This window comes from Drosophila kikkawai, chromosome 3L (assembly GCF_030179895.1).
Source record: "Drosophila kikkawai strain 14028-0561.14 chromosome 3L, DkikHiC1v2, whole genome shotgun sequence".
NCBI lineage: Eukaryota > Metazoa > Arthropoda > Insecta > Diptera > Drosophilidae > Drosophila > Drosophila kikkawai.
This window is the reverse complement of record NC_091730.1, coordinates 1,200,192-1,213,070: the sequence shown is the minus strand read 5'-3', so window position 1 is coordinate 1,213,070 and position 12,879 is coordinate 1,200,192. Positions and strand designations below refer to the sequence as shown.

The 12,879-nt window shown below is 40.5% G+C and overlaps 1 protein-coding gene across 1 annotated transcript; it reads right to left on the bottom strand.

Moving 5' to 3' along the window:
* Positions 1–8,201: 8,201 nt before the first annotated feature.
* Positions 8,202–11,451, bottom strand: Prat2 (Phosphoribosylamidotransferase 2). Its single transcript, XM_017173366.3, has 3 exons — positions 10,977–11,451; positions 10,736–10,890; positions 8,202–9,745 (listed from the first exon to the last, which is right to left on the bottom strand). The coding sequence occupies exons 1-3, from the start codon at positions 11,020–11,022 to the stop codon at positions 8,318–8,320; spliced, it is 1,629 nt and encodes a 542-aa protein (XP_017028855.1). The 5' UTR covers positions 11,023–11,451; the 3' UTR covers positions 8,202–8,317.
* Positions 11,452–12,879: the final 1,428 nt, after the last annotated feature.

Sequence of the window (12,879 nt, the reverse complement as noted above, 5' to 3'; positions counted from 1 at the left end):
AGAGACTAAAGTTTTAAAAAATGTAAAATCCGCTAGAGAAAACCCGAAAGAAAAATGCTCTTTCGTTTTATAAAAACCATTTCAATCTTTATTAAATTTAAGGAAACTTCAATAAGAAGTTTTCATTCGGTATTTCTTTTCACTTTTAAAACTTACTTGTTGTTTTATATTTCCAAAACTTGAAACTTTTTACAAGTTTTGATGAAAATGTATATAATATAGGATCACCCATTTTCTTTTGCTTTAGAAATAAAAAGTAAATCATATAACCTTTCTGTTTAGCTCTTTCTGCATCAATCCATTTCCCCACAATAGAAAACTATAATGAACAATGCGGAAAACTAATTTATAGTACTTACTTTAATCACCAGTTAAGGCGAAATTACTAAAGACTTGGTTTTCCTGGTTTCAATTCCCCCTCTAATGGTTATCGGTAATCCACCTTCTTATATCACCGGCAAAATAAGTTAATCCGGTGGCTCAACAAACCTAATATAATTAGCATGTGTCTGTCTGTCTGATTTAATGAGCACTTTGCATGCCAATGGAAAAGTGACGAGTAGCTGAGCATAAAAAAAATAATAATGAGAAATGGCCGCGATCAGCTGGCCGAGTAACTGTACTCTCTTTGCATCAGCTGTCGATCACTGGTCTCTTGCTCTCTCACTGGCGCTCACACTCTCGCCGCCTTACTTCCGCTCGCGTCTTATGCAAATTAACGAGTATTTTTCACTCTCCACCGCCGCTTATTATTCATTATTTGTTTGTTTTAATTTAATACATTTTTGCGCGCAATGTTGCTGCTGGCTGGCTAAGAAGCCGCCAGAAGAATTAACATAAAAATGCATTGAGCGACTTTTACTTTCAAGGTGATCATCTTTTGTGTCTGGTAGAAGCCGAAGAAGAAACATAAGAAACGGCTGCGTCATTTTATAATTACCAGAAAAGAGCCGGGGGAAAACAGGAGCTGGAAAATGGAGAGAAAACGAGCGTTAAGGATCCCTTCACCTTGATCTAGGCAGGTGCAAAGGCCGTGTCCTTTAGCCGTGGCATATCAATAAACCACTTAGAGGCCGAGCGAGCGAAAGAGAGATCCTTATCGTTGATCCTTCCCCGGCGATCCGTTACATTTTCAATTTCGCCGACGTTACACGCTAATGAAACGCTGTGAACTTGACCGTGGCTATCTTGGCCAAGAGATCTCTTGTCTATCTCGTGGACTCTGTGGACTCTGCGTGGACTCGTCCATTAATAAAAGTCCCCTGCCCTCTCCTCTGTGGCAGGGCCCTTCCTCCCTTAAAACGCTCCAGTAAACCTGCACATTGCACTCGGGGGTTCACGCTCTTCGCTCCAAAAGCGATCCGGTTATGATACGCTCCTCTGCATATCCAATTCCCGACATCCACAAAAGCCAACTATCATTACACGGGAACCAAATGGGTGCTGCGTTTTGAGAGCTTAAATGGGTCTTAGTTAAAGACAGCTAGGGTTTAGTCTTATGTTACGATGGTTTTAAGGGATATTATTTAGATCAATTAAAGGAGTTTTTAGTTACCAAATTATGTTATAAAAAATAATGCAATTATTCCTTATTTATTTCTGTGTATCAACTTGAATTTCCAACTCCACAAGCCAGTGTTCACTGCAGCGTGCCATGGATGCCACTCGAAATGGCCCAGAATAAAATAGCCAGGCTAAAAAGCCAAGAGCTAATGGATAATGGAGTTGTAGGCGAGCTGGGAGAATGCCAGACTTGCAGATAAGGAAAGTTATTTAATTAAAACTGAGCCAGATTTGTGCCAATCTCGAGACATGCAAGGTGCTTGAACCGAAATAAAGACAATGGGTTAGCCAAATCTACAGATTTCTTGACTCTTCGAGAGCATTTTTTTAGTAAATAGAAAAGTCTGGCTTTGAAATATTTAAAGTCTATTGAAAGGCTTTTGTAACTCCCTACTGAAAATCTTCTATCAAACAGAAATGCCATCCGTTCGTTTCTTCTGGGTTTCGAGGCCTAACACCCATTCTTCTTTTCCAAATTTCACTTCCCAGGCAGGCAGCGAAAAATCATAATAAATTCAGCAGACAAAATCTCATTTTCTAAGAATTATTCACTCGAATCCATTACTCATTTCCCCCCATCCGCATCCAACGGCTGTCGGACGGAGTGCAGCCGTCTGAAGACTGCAAGACGTGACAGCCAGCGAGCGGCTGCCAAAAAGCGGCTGCAAACTTCGGATCTCAAGACCCCAAAAACAGATCCCAAATTTGAGATCCAAAACGCACCCACGACGGCTCAGAATAGAGTGCAGAGAAACCCACTGGCACTGGCATTCGCAGAGTGTGATACCTGTGAACTGCCGGTATTATAATCCGTAAGACATGTGTGAATTTGCCGCCCTATCGGCGACTTGAGATCTCCTCTTCAACTCCGGCGAGTTGCTCGTTCATCTTCCCCCGCAAACTGGGAACCCAATTCAAAGCTCTCTCGCCGCGATTTCCCACAGTCGATCAACATGAAATGAAAGATATGATGGGATATTTGACAGTTACGTGATTTCTTTCTCGGCTCGCATTTGGGCCTGACGATGTTCGCCGAGATGTTGCTACTTTTTCTGTGTTATTTTTTCTGATTTTATTATTCACGCAGTTCCAGGTGGCGCCACCCGGGGATTTAGTGAGTTCACAAACCTGAAAATCACAATCCCAACGAGCTCCACTCGCCAAGGACATGCGTGAATTGGGAGTCCTTCCGCCTGGCTAAAAAACATCGAAGCACTTGTGGAGTTTCAGGGGGAGTTTTTCATGATTTAGTCGGCTTCGATTGCTTTCTGGGGGAGGACGCAGCGAAGCGGTGGCTTTAAGGATGGCAAAGGGGATGTTTCGAAAATGTTTTTGAAAATATTTGGAATTTTTTATTTATATTATTTGATTTTGAATAATACAAATTGTATTCTGAGTAAAGAAATAAATAAAATTTTATTATATAATATTCTTAGTTTATTTAGAAATAAATTTATGTACAATTTTTTATGTAAATATTTTTAAAATTAAAAATTACTTTTCCTTGAAATAGTTAATGATTTTCTTAGGCAAATTAAGGTTATACAAATAACATAACAAATACTTATATTATTGATTACAGTTTTGCATAACATTTTAGTCTTAGTCTTAATTGCAATTATTGTATAACTTACACACCCTCTTCCTTATTGGCTTTTAAGCCTGATAATTATTCGATTAACAAACCCAAATACATTAAGATCAGGATTTTTATTACAACTTGAATTACCACTTCAATAAGTTTACAATAATTAATGAGCTGTAATTAAATTAACCACATCACTTGATAAGCCTTCTGGGTGATGGATTAAAATAAATAAATTAAAATAATAAATAATCAGAGCCGCCAACAACAACAATAGCCGTAGCTCAAGCTCAAGCAACGGGAAATTGCAATTTACAACAGGCAACCAAAAACAACAAAGCCATCAACAATGTGAATAAAAACAGAAACAAAAACAAAAAGTAAACAAAAAAAAAGATGTGTAAAAAATAAAACTGCACAAACAATTTTCAGTTGAGCGGCCATGTAGAAATTTGCAATGGTGGCCAGACAACTGCGACTGCGGATGTTGTTGTTGCTGTTGTAATTGTTGTTGCTTTTGTTGTTGGATGTATCAGGCACACCATGAACAAAAAGAAAAACAACAACAACAACAACTGTGTATGGCAACATAATGAACTTACACGCAATGGGAAGCTCAACAGATGCAGCAGTCGCCTCCGCCCCATCATAACAATTTCAATAAAAACAACAGCTAAAAAAAATAGTAATAATTACAAATAGATAAAAACAAAAGAAATGAACTGCCTACAAAAACCAAGCAATCATTGAAAAAATCCAGACAGCCAATGGAAAATTCCTAGGCAGAGAGGGAAAACAGTTGAACAATTAATCAATTAAGAACATTGCGATTAAGGAATTCTATTTCAAAAAATAACAATATTTAATTGAAAGAAATACTCAAAAATATTGATAAAAATTTTATTTTATATCGATTTAATCGATAATTTGCTACTAATTTTAATTAACTTAGATTTCTCCCAGTTTTAATAAACGTTGACCCCTTTAAATTCTTTACTATTCTCTGGGTGCATCCGAATCTGACCCGAGCTTTCATTAGTTGACAGGTTGACAATGATGGCCGGAAGTGTTACAGCCCCCAAAATGGCGGCCACACTCTCTCACACACACACCCGCTGACGCACTGGGTGCTGATTATTTTGTGTTGTTGCATGTCACTCAAATCAGAGATTTGGTTTGCCGCTTGGCTTAATTATCGTTATTATCTTTGCCGACTGCTGGCTCTACTCAGAATTGGCCAATGCAGCGGGAAAATCGCCGCCTAGCACGCGATGTCAAATGTAGGATTTTCGAGGGAAATTGCATTCTTTGCTGGTGCAGCAACCTTCATACATATTTATAGCCTCAACGCGCTTTTGTTGTATTTGCTGTTGTGCACAATAACAGCCATTATTTATTATTATATATACACATATATATATATATATTTACGTATAGTGCACTTAATTTCCTGCCCGTGTTTGCCCAGCAAATGCCGCCTCGGGGGGGCTGCTTCATCATCCACAGCGTCGGAGCTCTCTGCGTGCCAGCCACACAAAAATTAAATTATTTTAGTTCATAATTTTAAATTATAAAATTCAACTTGTACCCGGTTGTGGGTGCTGAGTGAGCCGGAGCACGGCAACCTGGCTTGGGATCGCCCTGCGGCATCTCCATCTCATCGCCGTTGCTCCAAATGCAATTTGAAAATTTTAGAAAATATTTAGAAAATTAACGCAAAGTTGTGGAAACCTTGTTGTTGAGTCTTTGTCTGCGAGAGAGCACACCGTAAACTTTGTCCAAAAATATTATGCAAATTCCTTTTGAAGCGGAGCCGGGGTCCAGCAGTTGATTAGATTCCGTTTTTTTGTGGGGGAAGTGCAAAATTAGCTGGCGAAATGTGGCAAGTCTTTAAAAATAAAAGAGATTAAATTTGTCATTGTTTTGGGTTTACCAAAATGATTTCTGTGGGAGCATTTAAAGCTAATTTTGGTTATTTATTTCAACTTACATATTCCCCAGGAAAATATAATGTGTAGCTACTTATTCTAAACAAATCTTAAATTAAAGAAAATTGGTGTAAAACCTATACTTTCTACTCTCGGTATAATTACCTGCCAATTGCCTGTAAATCCCTGCTGACCCTTTGTGGTTTTCTCAGTCAGAGGCACAAAGCCTTTAAATCAAATTACCAGCTAACAAGAGGTTTTCTTGTCCTTGGGTTCAAGGGTTCAAGGAATGCAAATTTCGCTGGTCAGCCAGCAGGAATTTCGTCCCTTTTTCCGCTACGGACACATGCCAGAAATGTCTTGCAAGACGGAAGTTTGATTTGCTAATGAACTGGAGGAAAGGATGTTACGAAATGGCCTTAGGTGTATCCTGTACAAAGTGTTCTATTGGCCAGAAAATTGCATTTGATTCGATGTCCCTTTTGGGGCCACATGGCATGTCCTCCTCCTCGTGCATGCCAGGCACGTTTTGCGTGCCTATCAATTCAAGGAAATTCAGGGGAAACTCAAGGAAACTCACAGGGGGAAATATGCGAAGGACAACGGAGTCGGCGGAGTGTTTGCCTTTTGACTTTGGCTCGTGTGGTTCTCACTCACTTGTTGCATGTGTCGGCAGGACGAAGGAGTAACTGCGGCAGCCTGGGGGCCCGATGTTTAAATTAAATTTCTGCGGCGACGATTTCAATGAAGTGTTTTGGATAATGGCTTCATAATCCCCAACTCTCCTCTAGCTCTGGCCATATAATTTGCATGCCATTGCCATAATTTTGGCTCATATATTTACTCAGCCATTTGACTCAATAATAAGCTTGATTGTTTATACTAGGGATGGCTTTCTGTCTTCCTTTGGGTTGCTTGCTTGCCTTCCTCTTAGAAAGCTTTTTATTAAATTGGAGAAGCGGCTGCCAAAATTTATTGCGAATTTTTTTTGCTAACCTTTTAGAGGGGGAGTTAGAGATGCCAACGAAGCCACTTAAAATTATCCCAAAAGAAGTTAAAAATGGTTAATTTTAAAATGCAATACTCTTGTTATTTTATAAATTTTTTATTTATTTTTAAACATATTTTCTAGGACAATGAATATTTTTTGGCCTCACATTTCGGCTTCAATATGACTAAAGATTTTATTATAATTTATTTTATATTCGATTATAAATTCTATTTTGATTTTATTCAAGATCCAGTAGTTTAGTTTTCTAAAAAATTATTTAGCTTATATTTTTAAAAGTCTAAATATAATTTTAAAATAACGTTAACTACACAGCACTGAGCACCACCTCATTTTCCAACCTGCTGCTGTCTACTTTTGTTTTTTTGAAGTAGGAAACATTGTGAAAGTGCAAGGCAAAAACGTAAAAAAAAAAATTGCGAAGAAGAAATAACATGGGGAACTTAAGTAAACATTAATTTACATAACTTCTGTGCAAATGACGAGGCTTCGGGGAAGGGGCCCAGGGAGGCAGTGCTGGGCGGGGCCCGGTTGCCGTCGTCATCGGGCACGAAAGCCGGATCCGGATCCCAAGTCCGGACGTGGGCGTCAGCGCTCTTGTAGCCCGGCGTTATTAAAAAATTTAAAGCATGTTCTGCGGCGCAGCGTAGTCCGGGGTTCTGAGAGGATTTTAGAGGGGGTCCTGGCAATATGGCTCCTGCTTAGTTGTCACTGTCTGTGGCACTTGGCCCGGGCTGTTTGTGTTTGTGATCGACGGCGCAGAGACAGAGAGGGAGACACTCCACCTAAATATATATATATATTTTTTTCTTTTTTTCGTGGGCGTCGTCTTGGTCCTTCTTTCATATCCTTGTAGCGGCAAACGGCGCTGGTGTGTCGGAGAGAAGTGCCAGCGTCTGTTTTCAATGTTGCCAGAAGTCGCTGCTTTCATGTAGCCACTTGGTGAAGGCCCAGAGATGGAGTAAAGGCGGAGAATGAACCACCTAAGTGAAGCTGAGAGGACCAGGGAAAATTCTCTATAGTCTAGTTACTAAGAAAAAGGGATTTAAATCTATATTAAAATATGTATATCCTTTTTTATGAAATATATCATTTGAACATTATACAATGAATGTAAAAATGTATAATTTAAGCATTTAAAAATATATATAAATTATTTATTTCATAAAAAAAGTAATGAAAATATATTTCTGCCAGGAAAATATTTTTTAAAATATTATGATCAAGTTAAATTTTCCTAAAATAAATGTAAAAAATATATATTTGGTTAATAAGTAAATAAATTTAAATTTTAAATATTTTTTCTATATATTCAATTCCCCAAGTCGCTTAAATCCATCCTGCAAACAAGGAAAATACCCTGCCGAAGAATTAATCAAGCGAGTTACAATGACAGCGCATATTATTTTCTTCGCTTATGTCCTCGCCACACTTCAGCACAGGACACCCCAGTGCCGCCAGCCCCATTCCCACCCCCCTGTGTACCCACTCCCACCCTCTTTCCGGCTTTGCCAATGCCGCGCAGCTTAGCGAAATTGTTTGCGAAAATACAACACAATATTCAAGAATAATGATGACATTGTTGACTCCAGTACCCGGCGCAAGTCATAAAAAGAGAAAAAACGAAAAAAAAAGTTATATTCAATGAGAGTTGGGGAACCGCAAGGACATCTTCCGCAGGATTAAACGCCCTAAACGCCCCGCTTTAGACACTGCAACGCCCCAACTGGCTCAGCACAGAGAGTCCTTTTGCCGGAAAGAGACAGGATGCGCGCGAAAAAAAAAAGCAAACACGATTACCATATTGTATGATATGAGGCTATATCTGAGCCGGGCTATAACCGGAAGCAGGACTCCTCTGCAAGGAAAGGCGAACAAAGACTGGAAATATAAATTGAAATGAATTGAAGTTATGACATTAGACAGTTTTGGCAATAATCAGACGTTGATGTGTCCCCATTAGCATTTAGAGTATGTGTTTCTTTTACTTAGGGTAGTAAGGATATTTATGCTAGAAAATTAAAAAGGTTAAATGAATATTGAGATGGGTTTTAGGTGCTTTAAAATTATCATTAAAATTCTCTACTTAAATTCCTAAATTAATAAAACTTTCTCCTGTGTTTAGTGGTCTTTAGACCCAGAATTAAAACATATATTTATTATATACAAATTGCATCTAAAATCTAAAAATTATGACTAAAATAGAGAGATAAAAAAAACAGAGTGCCTAGGCTACCAGCTCAACTCCTCGGGCAATCCTCCAGGATATTCCCCCGTTAGGCAGGCAGTGCAATACCCCGCCTTCAAGGGATTCACATGGGTCTTGTTCATCTGCACGGCCTTGACCAGACCCTCCACACTGAGATAGGCCAGACTATCGGCTCCCACATGATCCGCCAGCTGGTCTGCATTCAGTTTGTTGGCTATGAGCTCCTCTCGCGTGGGGATATTGATGCCCATGTAGCAGGGATACTGCAGCGGAGGACTGGCTATCCGGATGTGTACCTCGGTGGCGCCTGCATCCCTCAACAGCTTGATAATGGGTCCAATGGTGTTTCCTCTGACTATGGAATCGTCCACCAAGACGATCCTCTTGCCCTCGACATTCTGAGCCAGGGCACCAAACTTCTTGGCCACTCCCAGTTGGCGCAATCTCGTCGAGGGCTGGATAAAGGTCCGACCCACATAGCGATTCTTGCACAGAACCTCACCGAAGGGCAGACCCGACTCTCGGGCATAACCATGGGCGGCGGCAGTGCCAGATTCTGGCACGGAGCTAACCAAATCCGCATCTAGCGGGGATTCCCGGGCCAACTGACGGCCACACTGGAGGCGGGCGGAGTACACCATCTGACCCTCGAACATGGAGTCGCTGCGGGCAAAGTACACGTACTCGAAGATGCAGAAGGCCATTTTCTTGTAGTCCGGACGCTCCACTATGTCCACGGTCCGATAGCCATTCCGCGAGAGCTCTATGATCTCGCCGGGCTCCACTTCGCGGACATAACGGGCTCCGATGGAGAGGAAGCCGCAGCTCTCGCTGCTCACCACCCAACCCTCGGCCAGTTGATCATCGATTTTCGCATGGCCTGCATCCACGGGCACAATCTTGCCGAGGCACAAAGGCCTGTTGCCATAGGAATCCCTCACGGCGTAGATCTTGTCCTTGTGCATCACCACCAGGGAGTAGGAAAGCGGAGCCAGGGTCATAAAGTGCCTGATCCTCGCCGGCCAATTGGGTCCGTCGTGCTCGGACACATCCTCGGGGGCGCAGCACAGGGACTGTGCGATCAACTCACTGTCACTGTGCGTGGATAAACCCACTCCTCGCTCCAGGACCTCGCGCCTTAGGGACTCACAATTCACCAGCTCCCCGTTATGGGCAATGGCCAGAGCTCCATGCGCCGTGTGGACCACAAAGGGCTGGCAGTTGACCACCTCGGAGGCTGCCGCCGTGGAGTAGCGAGTGTGTCCAATGCCCAGGTTGCCCTTTAGCTTCCGAATGGCCTCGTCGTTAAACAGATTGTTGATCATGCCCATGCCCTTGTGCACACTGAAGTTCTTGGAGCACTTGCCCAGGCTGGTCACTATGCCCGCCGATTCCTGTCCACGATGCTGCAGCGCCACCAGTCCCAGGCAGATCATCTGGGCTATGTCCAGCTGCAAGCGGAAAAATCTCAATTAGCAACGGGGGGTTTTTATTTTTAATTGTAATCAAAATTGTTTGTTTTGTAATTGTTATCAATTATTTAATATATCAAGGAAGGGATTTCTATAAATAGGTTTTGTTGATTGTTTAAATATCAGTGATCAGCATCAGTGAAAATGTAATATATTTTTGTATATTATCAGAGGATTTTTTAACTCAACCAAATATAATCAATAAGCAATTAGTAAGTTCAATATAGATATATCATATATAGATATAAAATAAACAAAACTCAATTCCCCAGTGACTTCCCAGATCATCGATCCCCAAACTTTATGACGCTAATGGTCCACCGATGACTTTGGTAAATTGACAGATAACGAGATCTCTCGTCTCTCCCAGAATTCGCCGGGCTACGGCTACACTTTGCTGTTATTTTCCATTTCATTACAGTCCCCCGGCAATATCAACAACACAGATTACAACAGCAGATCGCTTTGATTTAATTGACGTCACCGCAATCTCTGGGCATTGGCCACAGAAACATGAAACGTTAGTAGATCAATAAAAGGAGGAGGTGGAGGTGGAAACCAGAGCTTACCATTGACCCACTTTCAAGAGATTTGCATAGGCATCATAGAAAATAGAAATAGAAATGCAAATGGAATTCAATGATCTGCATTTGACAGGCTCAATGATCATCGGTCGAAGTGATCAGTGCAGTTGGGTAATATTTGTAGGCTCTGGTAAATGATTGGGATCTTGGAAGCTTAGATTACTTAAGGTTTTCTGTACATGATTAGCATATAGTAGGGTTTGAGGCGCACATTTTACAAATTTATTATGTATGATCTGGGGATCTGCAATTTTCTAGCTATTAGAGAACTTTTTGCAATTAATTTTTCATTTAAATCCATTCCCAAAGAACTTTTTCATATCATAACAATTATTCACTGTACTTTCCTGCCTAATTTTATACTAAAATAATATTTAATGCCCACCTGTGTTGGATAATCCCCGCAGGCTATGGCTCCAAAGACTCCACACTCGCAGGTCATACCCGTGGCATCCACTCCTTTGGGCTGTTCGGACTTGTAGATCTTGTCGGGAAATACTTTGGGAACCAAATCCTTTTTCCTCTGACAACACAACTCATCTGAGGCAGACAAAATATATAAATAAGGCATAATTAATCCTGGGAATCAGCACTAATTACTAATTACTTGATTATTCAAGGCTTACCTTTAGCGAGTTTGTCACAGCAATTTCCCGCCTCACTTTGCGCCATTGTTTCGCCTTATTTATGCTTTTGAGTATCGATTTTCTTGAGTGTGTGTGTGTGTGGATGGCACACCACCTTTTGTGGAAATTAAGTTGAGTGGAGGGATTGAGACACTGTTTGTACACTTTTGCACGAGATCGCTGGCTCACTCGATCACTTGATCACTTTTATTGGAATCGGAATCGTTCACGTCTGCATTGATTGAATGCCAGCGGAATTATGAATGTTCATGTTACAGCCGCGCCTAATTAAACCTCCGATCTTCATCATCATCCTCATCGCACATATATGGCACATATACTTGTGTATATAAAGACGTACTTATCAGTTGTAGCCGGGGGAATGCAAGCCAGGCGGCTGATCAGAGGGTTGGGGAACGATCTCTCAACCGCATCCCAGAAACGCATTCCGGGCAGAATTTGATACCCCCGCAGACTCTTTTTTTGTTGTATGCCAAATCTGCAAATAAACACTGGATCTCATATATTCTCACGTTCGGCTTTGATCGTCACGAGGATTCAATGACCGCATTATGTCGTTCCTCTACGCTTCAAATCACAAATCACGCATCCAATTTGGCATTGATCTCGAAAGAGGCACTGCGAGAAAATAGATTTGGGAAGTGAGTTTTAAAAGTTTAATTTAAAAATGTATATACCTATATTTTTTAAATATTTTGAGAGAGTAGAGAATTAATAGAAAATATTAATATAGAAAATTTTGTAAAGGCATAAAAGTTAAACAAATAAACAACACCGAATTATAGTAATGGAAACAAGAGGAAATTCCACACAGAATTTCTTTTCAACTCCCTCTCAAATCTTGTTATTTTTAATCCTAAATTTTTGTAACCAGTTTTTCCCTCTCTGTATGCCCGCCTTTAATCATTTCCGATTTCGCCTAATCAGCTAAAGCGTCGGCACATGCATTTCAAGATCAAAGTTTAATTATTTTTTAAGGGCCCCCCCCCCCCCCTGGAGACAAAAAGATCTTCCTTGATCTTATATAAAAATCTCTCGGTTTTTCCTTTAACTTATGCATCGGTTTTTATACATTGTTGCTTATCTGGGTGTGGAAAATGCGTTCATTGACGCATTTTAGAAGCACTTTCCATACACTTTTCGCGTAAACAATCAACAGATTAAATTATGTTTTTCTTTTGCAATATTAAATGGGCTGTGCTATCGCGAAAAATATGGCAATTTCCAGGCCCCCCAATGGAGTGGCGAGGGTTGATCGATCACACGACTCTGCCGATCGTAAACAATAAACAAATTCCAGCTGCCGTCGCTAACTAATCACTTGTGCTAATTATAGTTTATAAACAACTTGTTTATAATGCTCTCGGGGAAAAGCTGAGTAGCCATGTGATCAGCTCAACTGATTTTCGGATTTAGCACTGATTTAGATTTGGATTTTGATTTCGATTCCGATTTCGCACCTCATCTGATGCAATCGTAGCAACCGCAGGCATAAGCGTCTGCTGCGGTTTGTCTACCTGATAAGTTATATATATATATTATGTACTATATGCTAGACCCTTCTATATAGTTTATAACACCGATCGGGGCAAGTGCTGAGCGGAACTGAGGTGCCCAGACACCACACCGCCGTTTTTATGAACGTATTGTATAAGATCGTCGCGCCTGGAAGGTTTTTAATTGCTTTTTGAACTATTTAAATAATTATTTGAGGTAGAGGTAATAATTAAACATAATAGGTCCATCCAATTCACAATAAATTTATATAGTTCAAGGTCTTCAAATATATTTTAATTAAATCAATTACAATTCCTTAGTTTTCGCCAGTAATTCTCTATCAAATTTCACGAGATTCCCTCACGATTAATATTTCTTTATCAAA